At 42.5% G+C, this 18,598-nt stretch overlaps 1 protein-coding gene across 1 annotated transcript; it reads right to left on the bottom strand.

Moving 5' to 3' along the window:
• Window positions 1–3,240: 3,240 nt before the first annotated feature.
• On the bottom strand, window positions 3,241–14,341 carry NPTX2 (neuronal pentraxin 2). Its single transcript, XM_056338248.1, has 5 exons — window positions 13,747–14,341; window positions 12,053–12,269; window positions 8,305–8,549; window positions 6,691–6,870; window positions 3,241–4,875 (listed from the first exon to the last, which is right to left on the bottom strand). Exons 1-5 carry the CDS (start codon window positions 14,197–14,199, stop codon window positions 4,648–4,650), a joined length of 1,323 nt encoding a protein of 440 aa, XP_056194223.1. The 5' UTR covers window positions 14,200–14,341; the 3' UTR covers window positions 3,241–4,647.
• Window positions 14,342–18,598: the final 4,257 nt, after the last annotated feature.

The raw sequence follows: 18,598 nt of genomic DNA, 5'->3' as shown, positions 1-18,598 counted from the left end.
GGGGTGCAATTAATTCAATTCTTTCGAGAAGATTTTTAGCTCTGTAAAACTCATGTATTATTTAAGACTTACAGCTAAACCATGAACATTACCAAGGTCCAGCTTCTTTGTACGAAAGAAAAAAAAAAGAAAAAAAGACATTTTGGTGAAAGTTCTCTGGAAAAATCCTGCAACACCTTCAAAACCCCAGGCTCCCCAGCTACCAATACAGATCTTCTGTTTCTGCAGTGAGTTTGGCAATAGCCGATTCCCTCCATCAGCAGGTCTCTGTTTCACTGTGCCTAGCCTCAGGTTCCTAAAGCAGCACCAAGGAAATATCATCTACAGCAACAGCCTCAGTCAGGCCATCTTCTCCTGGCTCTGCACTCCTAGCAGGATGCAGGTGCCCTCAACCACGGTGCCGCAGAAGACTGCTGGTCTTCCCTCCCAATCTGGATAACTGAAATCAGCTGGGTGAAGAACCCTTACACTCAGGGACAGGTGCCATTAGCAAACAAGAAATGAGTCCAATCTGTAGTTAGGCAAACATTTTTTTAGAACAACAGTTACCCCGACTGAGCTTTAATCACCTAACGCCACGCACCAGCCTCGCTGCTGGCCTGCATTTTGCCTTGAGGAAAGGCCTGAGGGAAACCAGGTTCCTGGAGCAAAACGGAATCAGCTTCTCCCCGGCAGTCTCACATAGTCGAAACACTGGAGAAGTGCGTGTAAAAATCAGGGTAGAGCTTTACTCTGTGGTCTTCTTTGCACTTCTGAGACCTAAACTAACAGTTGAACGAGCAAGCACTGCCCAGCAGTTGCCTGCACGAGGCCTGCACAAGGCCTGCACGATGGCACCTCAGTGGCCTGAGCCCTCCCCACAGCAACATCGGGCCCTAGTCACACAGCAAGCGCGTAGCTAAAGCCTTAAATCAAATACCAAACATACCATATGATCTACATTTTCTAATGGCCAGCCAATTAGTCAAAAACCTTTGCCTTTGAAGAAACAGAACCTAGATTTAAACACACCAAACGCTGGATCCTTTGTTGCTCGACAACCATTAAATGCATGCAGTAGACACAAACAGCACAGTGCAGTACAGAAACCAACAGCATTCACACCCAAGTCATCCGGAGACACAGCCAGCTCCCAGCTCCCAAGAAGTTGACTTGTTAGGATCGCTGATAGCACTTTCAGGAGTCCTAGCTCTGTCTGTTTTTAAACAGAAACAGATTTTTTAGAAATCTGCATTACTGCATGTTCCAAGTGCTGTAGCTCTCAGTCAGCTTCCCACAAGTTATTACTGCTGTGTATTCAGAGCAGTTTGGGAACTGAAGGTTGTCTTGTCACTTCCACGCTCCATAAACAGTATAGATGCTGGAATATGGTAATATTTACTCCTGTTTTGCCATCTGCTTATATATGCACAAAAAACATGTGACTCCCAGAATCTGGAGCAGCAGAGTAACAGCCGTAGCTTTTCTTTGCAAGATAAAGGTACAAAAATCAATACACATCTTTTCTTTTTAATGAAAAAGGTACTATTGCATAGAAGTATACAGTAAAGAATAAATTTTAAACCCCCAAGTTTTCGACAGAATACATACTGCTTAGCTTTGATATTTTACTAAAGAGCTGGTGGCTAAAACCAACCACCACAAACCCTCACCCCAAATCCCTACCATCTTCATTATGTGATCAGTTAAAAAAACCAAACCATCCTAAAACCAAAGAACTAAGTTGTTCAGAAGAACAGATCCATCCCCACTCCAAGTCAGGCTACAACAGGATAAACATGCCCACACACCCTGTCACCTGAGCATCATGACATACCTTAGAAACACCCCAACCTTCAATATTGATTTCCACACCGAAGAGAAGCTCCATTGCACTCCTCCGTCACACAGCCCGAGCAGAGAGCGAGGAAGCAAGCGACCAGAACCTGGGCAGGGCCAGCCCCACACCAGCCCCCAGAGCAGGTGCTCCCACTCTGCACCAAGCACAGCAACCGCAGCCCCCAGCCGCAAACACACCCCACCCCCCCACCCCCGTCCAGGTGGGGCTGCCTACTCAGGTGTTTGTTGTTACAGTCAGCGCTAAAGACAGACCTAGGATTGGGGGTGTTTAAGTAACTAAATAGATCAACGTGGCCAACTGAAGTGTGAAGACCCCCTGCTTCCCTCAACGAACAAATAAATCCAAACACCGAAATAGTGTTTAAAATGACAGAGCATGTCACCACACAGGCTCATACCCACACAGGAAGGTATCCAAAACAATTTCACCTTTTCAGAACAGAGTGAAATATGCAAAACGTGTTTCCTGCAAGGGCAGACCTAGCACAGGTAACTCAGGAATTCAGTTCCTTTGGTTTATTTTTAAAAAGGTGATAAAGGTGGATTGACCAGAGGGCTGATGCCTCTGCTGGTCTCTAGGCCCATGTGAGATGTGAATTTTGCACTCTCCCTGATCTTAGGACACAGATTTTTTGGATATTGATGGGTTTTCTGGTGGTTTGGGTTGTTGTTTTTTTTCCTCAGGGCAGGGGAAGGTGTCTGTTTTAAGGCCAATCAGAATGACAACATTTGAAACAGTTACATGATGTTTCATAGACATCTCAAACCCTCCACGGCCACAGAAGGATGTCAGAGCTGGGTGTATTTCTGCCGCAGCTGGTTGTTCTCTTCCACAGAGCACTATCAACTTGTTAGTTTACTGAGCAGAGCATTTGGTTTACTGTCACACCCCCCGGGGCGCTGCACAACTTGCACCAGCGTAGTGCCTCTGCTATTGTACTTCAGCCAGTCACGTCACTGTTGAGCAGCTCTTTTCACACTGGTTTGCCAGTTGCCTACAACAGGTACTTTCACTCAGAAGGGGTCATACTTTCAGTTTCTCGTGACTGTAAAAATAAACATGAACATATGTTCTATGTCCCATCCCACCCCAATGAAACTGCCACGTCCCAGGTCATGCTATAGACTGGTGCCAGCAAAACTGCAGTGGCAGAAGGCAGGTGTCTGCCTAAGCTTCAGACACTCCATCCCATCCAAACGTAGAAGCCCTCTCCCTAGTTAAGGTTACACACACACGCAAGCCCCTTTCCATTGAAGATGGTGATTTAAGACATTTAGGGAATAAGGATAACTTCTTACAGAACTGTACTTCCACCAGTCTACAGAGACGGTAGCTGAACTCATAGCAGCTATGAAAGAGAACATTCAGTGTCTTGCGTGACTATAAAGGAATTAAAAGACTCATTTTACAGTGCATTTTAATTAAAAGTTCATTATAAGAATTTTCTTTTAAGAACAGCATACTACATATTAATGGAAATATGTAACTTTATCCTACAAACGGGACTGTCACCATATTATTCTTACAATTCAAACATATGAAAAATAAAATATGATATTTAGCTTTATAAATTCCCCCTTCCCCCCTTTAAATAATTTTTCTTTTAAATAACAAAAGTATTAACTCTTCCCCAGTACAGTGCATTTGCTATCTGCGAGCCACAAACCAAGTAGTCACATCAATGCCAAGGAAACAGCAACATTATTTGCAAAATATTGAGAGAAAATGATAAAAAAATATAGTAGTCAGCCCAGTGCTTACCAAAGAGACAGTCAACAAGAATTGAAAAAACAGCACACATTTTCATATTACATAGGACCATTATAATAACATAGAAAACAGTGCAGAAGACTTATGCTGGAAAAATATATAACAATTCTCAGCAAGCAGAAACTGAACTTTGGCACTTGCTCATAAAAAGGCCTTTCAAAGCAAAACAGAACGTAAATTCACTTAATCACAGCCTGTATATTTAAAAAAAATAAAAGACATTGACCAAAGCAAGAGAAACAATAGAGAAAAGTTTACAAGCCAGGTCACTGAATTCAGTACATTCAGCCTACAGAAATTACAAATATAATCTTTCATCTGTCCACCTACTCTGGGATCCTGGCTAGAGAAAGACAGGCTTTGGGACAGAACCTTACCTGAAGCATCTCTGTTTCAATGGAGCTGAGCTAATTACACAGCCCTTTCTTCAAATAGAACTAGAATAGCATGTCTCAAATACGTTGCCTCCTTACCATAAAATAAGGATTTCTAATCTGCAAATTAAAAAGCAAGACCCTTGCACTCAGACAGTGGCTGTTCTGCTCTACCCATCATAGTTGCACCATAACCACTGTAGTGTAAGGATTAAGTGATTTCTTTAAAAAGGGCTAAAAAAGAATGGCTTTAATTCAAAGGGGAGACCATAGCCTGGAAGGAAGGATTCACATTTAGCGCTTCGTCAGCACTGCACATTACCAGAAGGCGCACTATCATTAACACGTGGGCAGCTGTTTCCCCTCCCTGCCAGAAGAACTGATGTACTAAACGCAGGCCTAACCGAAGGCTGCTGCAGGCTAAAGCATGGTTTTGGATCAGGCCATAAGAAAGCAAGGGCTGCTCTAGCCAAGAAGTGCTTCTTTCATTGTCAGGCTCAGTGCCCCAAAACTAGCAGCTGTCTTTGCACTGAGGCGGTTCAGTCAATTTTTTATTCTTTTGAGGAGTTAAGATTGGGGAAGGGCAGAGAGAAAAATAAGTGCTTTAGATTGCACAGAAGATTGTCCTAATAAATGGGGCACTTGAATGGGAAACAATTGCAGCTATAAGTCTAGCAGACGCTCTTCACATGTCTCCACAGGCCATTTAGTAGCACCTCCAAACACATCAACATTGTTATCAACCCAGGGTATGATGTTGCCAGGCATGTTGGTAGAGCAGTTAGCAATATTCATGATGTCTTCAGCTTTTAAGACTCTGTCCCATATATTGAACTGGCTCATCTCCCCGACGAAGGCTTGAGTTGCATCAAATCTTCCTCCTACTGTGTCCTTCAGGCAGCAAGAGTTAGGATTAGATAAGGTTATTTCAGCATTTTCCTCCTCAGATTTGAACACCCTCTCCCCCCCAGGCACACTGCTAGAAGAAGATGCAGAGCTGGATCACAGACACAGACAACTTCAAGTTTCTAGAAGGGCTACTTTGAACGAGATGTTCTATGGAAGAGTTAAAAGCTCTAAGTTGAAATGCGTCAAAACAATTCAAAGCAAGCAGTAGTGACCATATACCGTCACACAAAGGCTACACATAAATAACCCTGCCCCCAAGCAGCAGAACAAGAAGGCAGCTTTAGACAGAGGCTAATTTAGGAGCCATTTTGCAAGCTTGGTACAGGACAGCTTCAGCAAGAACTGCATAGATATGTAGGATTACTCCAAAAACTTTATGGCTATAGATTAAACTGTAACTGCAGCCCTTGACCAATTGTCTAGGAGCTATAAGATGCAACATTTAGATCTTAATACATAGGCTGCTTCTGGTTATACCAAATGAGTAATTCAAACTGCTACTGCATAAGCCTAAAAGTGTTTGCTTGCTCCATCCACTGCTCAAGGACAGAAATCACAAATTTTGTGCGATCACACTAACATGAAACTGGTAGCAAAAGATAGAACCAAGCATAGTACAGGCAAATGGTGCGAGAGAAAACCTGCCAGCCACCTAATAGTAAACTGGAGTATCTGCTATGCAGAGTGTATTAGGATTCTGAAATTCCCATTCTGTCACTTACGTCATGGATAAATAACTACTAAAATCAGTATTAGGACAAAACTAGTTTTTCATTGTGAACCTGGGAATCCTGGAGAAAGGCTGTTTCCTGCTACGCATTACAATTTTATTTTTAGTATATGTATAACCATACAAAGAACAGGTACAGAAAAAATGTGAAGAGCCACACAATTCATAGGCAATAACTTAATGAGATCTTAACTAAGAAAAGCGAGATTCAAAATCCTTTGGTTTTTTCAATATTCAAAAAGGACTTAACCTTACGACTGCTTTCTGTTGGCAGCACTAATATTCAAACTTTATTAGCATTTCCATTAGGAGATTTATTTACCTCCATCTTTAATAGGAAACCAAATGTCTGATTTAGAGTTTGTCCCTTTGACTTCAGACTCATCTTTAAAGTAGACATCAAATTCTGAATGAGTGACAGGCTCCACTATCCTAATTCAGTCTAGAGGGAGTTCTCCATAGCAGCCCAAATTATAAAAGATCCTGATATACCCACAAGCACTCCAGTGCCCATAGTTGCTGGTCCCCTACCCCCATACACACACTTTCCTTGGTCTGTCCCAGGGCTTGATCACTAACATTCTGGCTATTCTTGGGATAAAGAGGAAAGGGAGGGTGAAAACCAGTAAACTGTTACAGGGAACAGTCAATTTGGCTTCAATTAAAAAGAAATTAAAACAAATCAAAGCAATTATACTTGGTCCACTTTCAGCACTGCTCATACAAGAGTACTCACTAGATCTGTCCTTTTCTGTAACTTCAGTGGCCACGTTGCTGGTTACCAGTGATCTAGCTCAAAGGATTTAATTGAAGGCATTATTCAGGTCACTAACAAAGTTGCACGCTGTAGCATTAAGAGTGGGAATAGGAACAGCTACAACATGAATATTCTGAATATTTAATAAATTAAATAAAACCTACCAATGTGTGATTGCATTAAGTATTTATTGCCTTGTTTTCATCTTTCTGATACTGGGTATACAACAAGACCAAGTGTTTAACAAAGTTTTCCCACAGCTGCTGTTTGCTTGGGGAGTTCAAACCCTGGAACACCGTCATTCACTCACCTGTTCCTGACCCAGGATCAAGACACCTCCAGGTTTAATTGGGTGCCAAGGAGCCAGATTCTCCCCCATGCCAAGCTTCTCTCCATCCTGAAAAGCCTCCCACATTCCATCTCTGGTTGTCCATGTTATACAGATATGATGCCATTTTCCATCACTAATGAAAAGCGGGAGCTGGGCAACCTACAAAAACCAAAGAATAATGCATGTTGTAAACCAAGCCTATCAGTTCAAGCACAACATTTGAAAATGGACAATATTTACTCTGCCCTCCGAAGTAAAATTTCAAAGACAGAAGTCAGTCCACATCTTTCTACGTTGTTCCAACTCTCCTGTACTGAGAAATACAGCCACACTTTTTATTCTAGATATGAGCCTTCATTTCATCTAGAATAAAGTGACACAAGTACTACAGTCTAAGCTGCTATCAATGCACTCATCCTGCATTTTAATCTCAGTACTTGGTTCTAACTTTCCATCTAGTGTTCATGTTAAGTTTTTCTTAAAATCTGGCGTTTGCCTGCACCATTTGCATTAACAACTCTGACAAATGGATCTGCCTGCTTCCAGTAAAACTTGTGGGAACTGTTAACATAGGGCTCCGAACAAGGAGGATTTATGCTCCTTTAGGAATCTAACCTGAAAACTTACTAAGTCAACATAAAGACACAAAAGCAGCAGGCTATTGAACGCCTGTGATGTGGTAGAAAGAATAGCCTTACAGAACATTAATAGTACTGACATAAGATTGATGAGAAAAAGTTATCACTACAGATAAACAGACTCAAGCTTCCTTCTCTTCCTCAAACCATTAAAAATAATCAGCTTTTCATTTTTATTGATTTGGGAGGATGACAGGACTGTTAGAAGTCCTTAACTAGCCACATGACTAAACCACCCGAGTTGTGTTGTAGATCTGTAAACACCTGATCCCTAGCAAGTTACTAGGAGACCTAACTGAAGGTGGGGTGAAAGGAACTATTTATAACCTGTTTTAATGCCAACTTTCAGCAAGTCCTGTTTTCCCTCAAGCCTCATTCTGAAGCTTGTCAGAAGCCATCAGTGGTATGAAGTAGTGTAAGACAACTGTTGCTTTTTGTATCTAAAGTCTGGAAAAAATCTATTTAAGCTGATGTTTAGTTATTAAGCATAACAAAACCAGCCACAATTACATGCCTTTTGCTCTCTGCCTTCTGCAAAATTCATTTTAATGTATCTGATCTTCTAGGATTGGAAAGAGAAATACTGCAGCTGGCTCAGATCTCACTGGTTTTGCGATACTGTGCCTTCAAATACTGCTTCTGTTTCACAAAACAAACAAACCAAAAAAAAAAAAAATAGAAGCCAAGACCTGCTTGTAAACTCAAAGGACGTACATAAGTGTGTGCACATCTTGATGTCATGCTGCTTTGTCTCAACACACAAAATGTATGTACCATTTGACTTTGTTTCGAGTACTTTTATGAACCTACAACAACCAACAAGTAGACACTACCATCTCACAGGTCCAGAGCTGGCTTCTCTCAGGGAGAATAAAAATTGTTGCTAGAAAGGTATCATGGGTTTGGGCCATATTCTGATTATGCAGACAATAAAGAAGAGTTAGTTGATTCTCACCTTATCATTAATTAACAGTTCAATTGGATTATTCCCCCATTCTATGAGGACAATTTCATTAGCCTGCCCAGGAACAGCATATGAGAATGGAGTACCAATTCCAGGAGAAGCACTTGATCTCAACCACAAGCATACAGTAAAAGCATACAGCTCTGGCAGAGTCTTCTTGATCTTCCCGTATAAGTAGTTTGTGCGAAGAGGAAGGGAGACTTTGAATTCATCAGGTGATTTAAATGCACTGTTACCTAGAATTACATTGAGGAAGAAAAACCTTTAACATTAAACAAAACAATGTATTTGTAAGTCAGGTTAAGAAACCATACAATTGGTATCAAGAATCTTGGGAATTTTCATCACTTTAGAGAGTCACACAAAAATATACTGAAGTAGTATTACTGAATGTTGATTTTGCAGCAGAAAAATATAACTAGATTTTATACACATCATGCTAATTACTTCATTTACTTTTCCTGCTCATTTAGAGCAGAAGAATACATACATGGCAGACAACTAATGAGAGGGTGTTAAATATTTTCTTCCTTCATTGCTTAGTTCATGGCTGGAGGCCTGCCTATTTCAAACAATCCAAACCATTTTAAAATATATTTACTGTTACTAAACATGGATTCTCTGGTATGCTCATTATGAAAGTATCACAGTGCTTCAGAAACAGTATTTCTTTTCCTACTACTGCTACACAGGGAGCTAGCAGCAGTGTCCCCATTTTACAGATAGCAGGCTGAGAAACAGGTTGATGGTCTCATTTTGGATGGCCACTCTGATATAAGAAAAAGATGACATATTCCAGAAAGCAGAGTTAAATTCAGAAGAACTGATTTCTGCCCCACAGACAAATTAGGAGGAGATCTGAACAAAAACATACAACTGAAGTACAAAGTGACCTAAGAAAAATGCAATATAAAGTTATGAACTACAAAAACATTAGATATTTGTTTTAATATAAAAGAAACTATTGTTTAGCTTTTTCTAAAAGATGTGATAAAACCCAGCAGTTATTCCAGAAATGTTTATGAAATTGAGAACGCTTATGACCAAAACTTTCTAAAGTTGCAATACTCTCTATTATAGTTTGTGTATAGTTCTAATGTAGTTGCTTACAAGTAATTTTCTAGAATTAAATATTAAGAAAAGAGAAATCCCACATTGTGCCACAAAATAAAACCCCACAGTTCTGTAGTAGAGTGTCACCCTCAACCTTTCAGCAACCTATTCTTCTGAGTCCCACTCATTTCCTTTACTCACATTCCTGAAACAAATTCAATCCCCTTGCCAAGCTTCACATTCCAATCCAAATGAAGAGCTGTTGTCACAAAAGGTTGCCACAATTCTCATATGTAATTTTTAAACCATTTGCATTCTCTCAGTTCCCAATCCCAGAAGCAACTGAAGTGTTTTGACTGTATTTTTCACAGAACAAGGGGGTGGAAGAAGAAAAAGCTTGTCTGATGCTTGCATCTGTCTTGAGGAACTTACAGACCAAAACCTGAAATATTCTAAATTCTCAGAAAAAAACCTCTCAGTGTCTTAGGGCTAACATTGAGCAAGCTCCACAAGGCTGGTACAACCAATCTCATGTATGAAAAAAAGAAGCATACTCCATTAAGGGCATTAGTCACTCTGTGAAAGAACTTAAGGAAGCAATAATGGGTTCAAAAAGAACAAACAATATTAATCTTTTTATATTTTTTGGTTTGTTCTCATGACTTGGAAACATCCAGAACTCCAAATGATAACAAGATCCTCCTGTTCTGGGCAATGGGCACATGCGCAGGATAAGACAATCCTTTTCCTAAAGGATCCAAATTATTTTTGGACAAGATGGGCAAGAAATATTGTTACTCCCTTTCACAGATGAAGAAAATGGATTTTGACGTAGCAAGTGACCTGTTCATGTCTCCAGTAAAGCTAGGAATCAATTTAAGTCCAGGCACTATTCATTGCAAGATTATTCCTCCACCCACTACTGCTTTTTAATGCATTTAATGCTGTTGATGGAGACAACTGGTGAAGGAATTACCAGAAGCCTTTTCGAATCACAACAGTTGTACAAACTTCAAAATCTTCAGTCCCACTGGTAAAGATAGCTGTCACAACTACAGATAAAAATAAACCCAAAGTTCATGGTGTCACCTTACAACGTTAGTTTTTTCCTCAATTTACTTAGTCCGAGGATGGGGAGCTTGTGACACTCTAGTTAGTTGTCAGGAATTGATGCTGAACAATATGGCATTTAAAATAAAAGCACAATAGAAATACTATTTTCAAAAGAGGTCAGATCGCTTCAAATATTGTCTGTATTTAATCCAAAAAAATCATTAAAAAGTTTTTAGATCATTATTACCATCACTTTGATTTGACAGAGGAACCAAAGGCACAGAACAGCTAAACTGCACTGTAATAGAGAACAAATTACACAACTAAAAGAAAGCCTGTGTCTTGGTTCCTGGCCCGAATTCTTTACTTCCCTGGTGAGTTAAGACAGCTCTCTCCCCACACAAAAAATAAAGGTGGGAACAGGCTATTTTTAACCTAACTAAACTACACATTCTCCTTCTCCCACCACTCCCTTTCTCATTCTGACTTGCTGATATGAGTCACATCTTTCAGAGACAAGGACTAGCAATACTTGCTACATAAGACATTAACAGGCCACTAATTCTCCAGAACTTTAGTTGCAGTTTAGGCTTTATCTTGGCTCTCAGGGAACACTAAATGACACAGCCAGTAGAAGATCTCTTCCTCCTTCCCTTTTGCCCTCCTTCACACTTTTGAAATGAAAAAAAATAGATACAATATTACACAAATGATTCCATTAGGTCACATTTTAAAATTCATGAGATATGTATGTTTGCACCATTTTGAAAGCATGTCCATTAAGCTGCTTTTAAGCAGAGAGCCGATTCACCTTGGAAAATCATTTAAAGACTAGGCAGTGGTATTTACTGGCATCTAGTGCTCCACAGTCCACTCTGTAGGTGTATGTAATCAATACAGAAAGATAGCTCTGTTCTTTAGCTCACTTCCATGGGCATTTGTAATTCAGATAAACAGATTCTACTCAAGCATAGAGATCTCAGTAATAATTAATCTAAGCATCTGAATAAATGACTAGGATTAAGAGAGTGTCCCCCAGTGGCACCATGTGTAATCTGCTGTAAACTCTGAAGGCTATATGCTTGGGATAGAACACAATTCAAGTATCTGCAGTTACTCAAAGTCATAAGCAGCAATGAAAGGAAAGACCACCAGCAATACTTCCAAAGCAGCAGGAAACTGTTCTGGTACAAAAGGCCATTCGTTACATCAAAGGCAGTTGTGCTAATTAAATTTAGCCTATATGATTTTCAGTCCACATAAAAAAAAAAGTGGCTCTACTTAGATGCATACTTGACATTATGCAGGTATTTACCTGACACCAGTGTAATACTTCTTATTTCTACTTGCCTCCTTATAGAATCTTTCCATCCCCACAAACACTAAGTTTCATCCTAACCACCCACACATGCCAAATTAAGAGACAGGAAGCCAAAGCCATGCAGAGGCCTGTCAAGCAGGAAGCTTGTGACAAATGCAAAAAGAGAATCCAAGTATTTGTGCTGCCACCTACTATATAGTCCAGCACCTTAACTGTCTTTCCCTCAAGGCCCACGTTTAGGCTACTGCACTAGAAGGAGGGAGTAAACAAAATTAAGTTGATGGGGAAATGTTTAGATTCTGTGCAGGTTACCTTTTTCTAATTCAGACACTCTTTCTAGCAACGCATTCAAGGCTGTCTCTGTCTTCTGCCGATGGGCTGACGTTTCATTATGAAGCAAAGACTTTTCATCCTCAAGCTCAGCCACTTTGCTCAGGAGTTGGCGCTCCAGGTCTCCAAGCCTCCGTTGAAGCATCTCTCGAAGGTCATTAGGCAGTGCGGCATATGACACGTTGGCTCGGAGTTGGTGCTTCAGGGGAAATGAGAAGGAAAAAAAAATTGTCATTTCTAAAACAGAAACTGCAAAATGCAGATATGCTCCTGATTCAAAGGGAAGAAAGCAAGATCACCACATTCTCCAGCAAGTACAAAAGAGGCATTGCTTTTTACACTTGCCACGTTCAGTGCTCTTACTAGCACTGTAGCTAACCAGCTCCTGAAACAAAAGAGCACTTTTGTTAGAGGCTTCCATGTTCCATACGAAGGAGCCTTCATACATTTAAGTTCAAAATAATCAATGTAGGGAGCCAGGTGTGATGCACTTCCATTAGTATAGGTACATGTGAAAATAGTAGTCAGATTTTGCTTTAAGTATTGCAAGTGACATTGCCAATATAAGTAAAAACTATTATTTCATTTTAAAACAAAAATCAAGCTACTTTGAAAGCAAATTTACCAAATGAAAGTTTCCTCAGTTTTGATTTGCAGAGTAAAGAAGTCAGATGCTCTTTAGAGCAATGGTGTTAGCCAGTGAAAGTATTTTTATGTAAACAAAAAAAAAAAAAAAAATCCCGCTCAAAAAAACCCACACTCTTTCACAAATAAAACTGTTATCTTTAGGGATACTAAGAAACCAATGGTTCCACCTACTATTCTAGTGGAGTTTGTCTTCTACAACCCTAAAAAAAATGCCTCAACAAGACAGTAACAGTAAAAAATGATGTTACAGTACCAGATTATTCAAAACTGTACTTGAAAGGCAGTTTAAAAAGAGTGTTTAAACCTCATAGAATAACCTTTAGGAAGTTACTCGCCACCCTCACACCACCAGCGACTGTTTGGAGGACAGCAGGAGGAGACACATGTCGCTCACAGGGTGTGGAAAGCAAAAGAACATCCAGCATTACTCCTGTGTGAATACTCTATAAAATATTTCTGTGAGTGCCACTCAACCACGGCACGGTCCAAAGGCTGATGGAAATTACTTACCAGTAGGTTTGGACCAAGCCCCCTTCCTATTCACAGGCATACAGAATCAGGTTCTTTTTACTCTATGTCAGCTCTAAATACATCATCTTATCTTCACAATCTGTCCAACACAATCTCCTCATTACCACTGGCATGTTCAGCACCATATGCCAAGGTCTTACTGCCCAAGACGTCAGCTTTATACCTCAAACCCCATGGAGTCACACTCCCGGAGAGATTTAGTCATATTAATACAGAAACTAAGCTGGTGACAGGAAAACCATAATCTCCCCCCACGCAGCGGGAGAACACATCACAGCCAAGCCCTCCGGGGGTTTTACCGTTAAAGCGAGCAGGTAAACAACCGAGACAAGACAAGACAGGCAAGCAGCTCGCTCCCCGGGCTCGGCCAGGCTGGTTTAAGCTTGGCGCAGACACACGCGCTGGCTGTGCCCACCCAGGGCGCCGAGGCCACTGTCACCCTGTCACACCTGAAGCCGTCCCAAGTGCCGGGCGGGCGGGCGGGGGGCTGGCCCTACCTCCAGGCTCTCCAGCCGGTCCTTCAGGGTCTGCATAGTGCGGCTCAGCTGGTCGATGACCTGCGCCGGGTCCCGCGGCAGGTCGCCCATAGTGTCCTTGCCCTTGCCCAGCTCGGGCTTCCAGGTCCCCGCGGCGGACTTGCCGTCGGCGCCCTCGCAGCGACTCAGCTTGCCGGTGAGCTCCCGGATGGCCTCCCGCTGGCTCCCGATGGTCTCCTTCTGCTGCAGGACGGTCTCCCGCAGCTGCAGCACCGTGGCCTTCAGCTCCTCCTCGGGGGGCAGCGCGCCGCCCTGCATGGGCACGGGGGGCATGGGGCAGCCCGCGCCGGCGGTGTCCAGCGGCAGCGAGGTGCACACGAAGCGGCTCCCCGGCGGGCTCTCCTGGTCCCCCGCCGCCGACCCCCGGCCGCCCGCGGCTACGGCCAGCAGGAGCCCGGCGACCACCGGCAACATCCCGGCCGGTGAGCGGAGCGGCACGACGGCTCGGAGGGGACGCCGGGGCGGGGGCCGCCGCGCCGACAGGAGACCAGCCCCGCCGCGCTGACAGGAGGCCAGCCCCGCCGCGCCGACACAGCAAGCCCCGCCGCCCCGTCCCGTCCCGCTCCCGCGCTCGCCGCCGGCCCGCGGCTTTTATCGGCAGGGCGCGCGCGGCGGGGGTGGGGGGGCGCCCTGCTCGCGCCGCGCGCGCTGGTTGGCTGCGGCCGGCGCTGACGCCACGCGGCACCGGGGCGGGGGGGGGCACCGGGGGGACCGGCGGGGCGGACTGGCCGGGGGGGGGGGGGGGGGGGGGCGCACGGCGGCGGCAGCGCGACCCCGGGGCGGTGCTGCCCCGTCCGCCGTGTGCCGCCGGGCGCCCCGCGGTCCTGCCTGCCCGGGGGGGCCGGGGCTTCGTCCAGTCGGGTCCTGGACGTCGCCAGGGGTGGCAGCTGCGCGGCCTCCCTGGGCAACCTCGGCCTCTGGTCCGGTGGCCCCACGGCGAGCAAGCTTCTTCCTGTGCCCCGCGTGAACCGCTCCCGCTTCAACGCGCTCCCGTTGTCCCTTGCCCTCCCGCACGCGGCGCGCTGCACGGCTCCGGCTGGACGGGCTCCCCTCCCGAGATCGCTCCGGCCTGTCGAGCTCTCCCTGTGCTGGGGGGGTGGGGGGCGTGCAGCACGGGACACCGTATCGCGATATGACCCAGCCCGTGCCGGCCAAAGGGGACCATCTCTCCCCGCCCTCCAACTGCGCTCCTGCTAACGAGGCCGGGACACTGCTGTCACACACACACCAGGTACGGTCAAGGTCTAGCTCAGTACTGGGATTTATGATGGAAAGGGACAGGGATGCTTTAAGAAATTTTGGCAGAGTACCCTAAGCCTGCTGTGGGACCGTAAGACCACTGTGGGTTTAGCTATATTGTTTGTGGTATCCAGTATTTTTAATGCTGTTCACAATGACTTCACATTTATCATCTGTGAGGGCTCGTATATTTTTCCCAAGTGCCATACAAACATCAGCCAAACAGTTCTTGCAAACTTCTAAGAGATACACAAAGGAAACTGTTACCTCTACTGGAAAACCAGGGAAACAGTTTCCTTACGCATCAGCAGAGGCTGCTCTTGGGACTCCAAAACCTTCGAGTAAAATTTCAGAATTGTAGAATTTTATATATATGGAAATTAAAGACATTTTACCGTAGGGTGAGTAGCTCTTACGTATTTCGTAGTAACTGTTTTTAGTAATAATGATTTAAAAAAAGGAATAAAGAATACTTAATTGAAAAGATTTTTAGCTGGTTTTTTCAGTCAACATGTGAATTGCTTTGTTACCGCATGAGTTTGCAAGTTTGAAGGAGTGTGTATCACAGCAATAGTGAAATGGTTTCCTGAAGTCCAGTTTCTCCTCCAGCAACGTCCCATTTGAAAGCCACGTCAGCCAACGCTCACTGCAGACACTGTTAAACCACACAAGTGAGAGATGAAGCTCATGTTGCTTATTCCAGGGGAGAGAACGCAGGATGGACAGAGTTCAACAAGGGACTAGAAGCTTTGATTTCTGTCTGAACTTCTTTTGCCTGGAAACCAGGTCTCAAGAGACTATACTGCATCCCGGTTGAATGGCAAAGAAATACCCACTCAGGTACAGAGGCTCGGAGTGATTCCTGGTCAGAGACTTAACTCCCATCGAGATCAACAGGATATCACTGCTTAATTATTTTGCTGATTAAAGTTCAGGGTGCTGCAATGAGGAGGACCATGCAAGTACACTAGGAGCACCTCATCTGTCAACACAGTGTCTTTCCAGTTCACATAAGTCCAAGAAATATTAAAGCCCATATGCAATAACATACCAAAATTTCTGCCCTACATGTAAGATCATGCAGTCACATCTGCACCACATTACAGCTCATTTCTCCTGAATGTCTCATGAAAAAGTATGAAAAAAACTTCGTAACTCTACAATAATAGGTTTGCCTGTCCTCTGACACTACTGTAGGACAACAGTAGTCTACTGCTTTTATACAGCTTGATTCCATCCTCTCTAATGTGAACTGTGATGGCACCCTATGAAAATGACCTCACATTACTAAAAATAAAATTCTGATCCTGATTTTAAAACCCACTACACAATTCAGAGTTGTTCTCAAATGGATTTTTGACTCGATGCACAACAGCGACAAAGGCGTTGCTTCTTTTTAAATTCAGGCAATGTATAGCTTGAAGGTTTTTCTTAATTATAGATAGATTTTTGTCATAATCTCTTATTCAGGCAAGCTGAGAAGTAATACAAGCAGCAGCAAGCAATAAACATCTGACTTCCAAAGTTCTGTAAGGTATATGGTGGTAAATTGCTCATGACAACGGAATTATTGTTCTTTATTACTATACTGTTTCTTTTTGACAGGGGAGGTCAGTAAAACAGGCAAGAATCCCAACAAAGACACTCAGAAATGTCAGTTACCGCACAGTGGGGGCATAAATGTGGAGGAAGGGTGGACAGATGTGGAGAAAGCCAGGGATTATTCATTGTCCTTCTTAACACCCTTAATATTTTTCTACGGTACTTCAGCGCTTTCAAAAAAAAAAATGCCCAAATAACACAAATTACCCCACTTTACCCCACTTCCAGATTCTGAGACCTAAATTTAATGCATATAATTAGTTCATTGAAACACTGACTGTAGCCAGTATTTTTTCATGTTGGAAGGCCTTCATTTTGAGTGACTAACATGTAGCAGGACATTATCATAAATAATAAATCACATACCATTAAAAAAATTAGAAGGTCAATCATCTTCACACCAGTATATTACATGTTAAGGCATAACCAAGCTGAATGCTTGATAATTTGAGATGTTTAAAAAAGGAAGTGTTTTTTTCCTTATGACCAAGAGGAACAGTTCATAGACACAGTGATTATGTTTCACTGTAGCATAAAGTTGATGGGGTAGAGGGAGAAGCACAGCGAGTACAGATGACTTACTATTGTATTTGAGAGGTTTTTAAAACTTCTGGCTCTGTGGCTGTCAGGCAGCTTAGCATCTCTGCAGCCCACAGAATGTTTTTTTAATTTTTAATTTAACTTTGACAGTTTCTACTGCCTTCAAAAGGGCTTTATTCTCTTTGGAAATAGCATTTGCATGCTAGCTGCTATCTGTCTTTATCTTTGATGCACAACTGTGAGATCTGATACTGAAACTTCAATATGTATGTAAAATGCATTCGGATTCTCAATAATATAAGGGGTTTGCGTTTAGTATGAAGGTCTGGAATTCAGATCTGACATAACACTTTGCTAACATGCTTGTGTCTCGCCATTATCAGTAACACAATCTTGCAGAAAAATTTAAATAAATTAGGAGACTGTCTCATTTTTAAAGTGTAGCTTAAGCACGTGAAAGGCCATATACAAGTGACTTTAGAGGAAAGGTAGGCTTCTTTTTCTTTTTTTGATGTTCCACTGATTATTGTCCAGATGTTCAGTGAAATATTGGCCTCATTATCAGAAAGGCTCAACTTAGCCTAGACCTACAGATCCAGGTTTAAATCCTTTTTGTACGTGAAAATCAGGTCTTATTGTAATGGAAGTTAAGCATTTAGCTGCCTAATGAAATTTTCAAAAGTTATAACTGTCCAACTTTTGTCAGTAAGTACATAAATTTTACAGCCCGGCCCTAGGGATGTTTGCAAAAAGTATCTTTAATTTTTCCATTCCTCATTTCTCTGTTTATAAAAATAACATATTATTTATTCCCTTTCCTCTCTAGCCTTTCTCATATTATAAACTCTTACCAGGCAGAAATCTATTTCTCTATGTCTGTGCATCACAATGGGACATAGTCTCACCTGATGCTTATTATTTGTATCAGAGTAATGTTTATATTAGCTGGGTTATACTAGTTTATTTAATCAATTTGCTTCTAAGAAATGCTACTTGGGCTGCTATTTACAACTCCCAGAAGTTTATAAAAACTAATAATAATTTGAGTCATTCCTTAAGCATGTATCATTTTGTCAAAAAAAGACCAGTTTCACTTGTATCATAACAAGTCTAGCAAAACTATAAAACTATTCACCAGCAATGAAGCCTGAAATTATGAATTTTGTTTGGTATCCTTTTTCACGTTTGCTGAAGTTATCAGATATGAACAGGCTCTTCACTTAATCTTTAATAGCTACTTCTGACAGCATAAAAGTCTCCTGGCTACTGATTAGAGATGTGCTGCAAAACTAAACTCAAAATTTTTTAAGCATGTGTCAAGAAACTTGGTGTCTGCAAGTGTTAGTATCAGGAAATCTAGGGGGGAACAGAGACAATTAGCCAGTTACAGAGAAAAAAAATTACGAAACTTGGGTTTGCCTACAGAAGTTAA

The sequence above is a fragment of the Falco biarmicus genome, chromosome 4, assembly GCF_023638135.1.
Source record: "Falco biarmicus isolate bFalBia1 chromosome 4, bFalBia1.pri, whole genome shotgun sequence".
Classification (NCBI taxonomy): domain Eukaryota; kingdom Metazoa; phylum Chordata; class Aves; order Falconiformes; family Falconidae; genus Falco; species Falco biarmicus.
The sequence above is the reverse complement of the archived record's forward strand: the minus strand, read 5'-3'. Positions and strand labels throughout refer to the sequence as shown.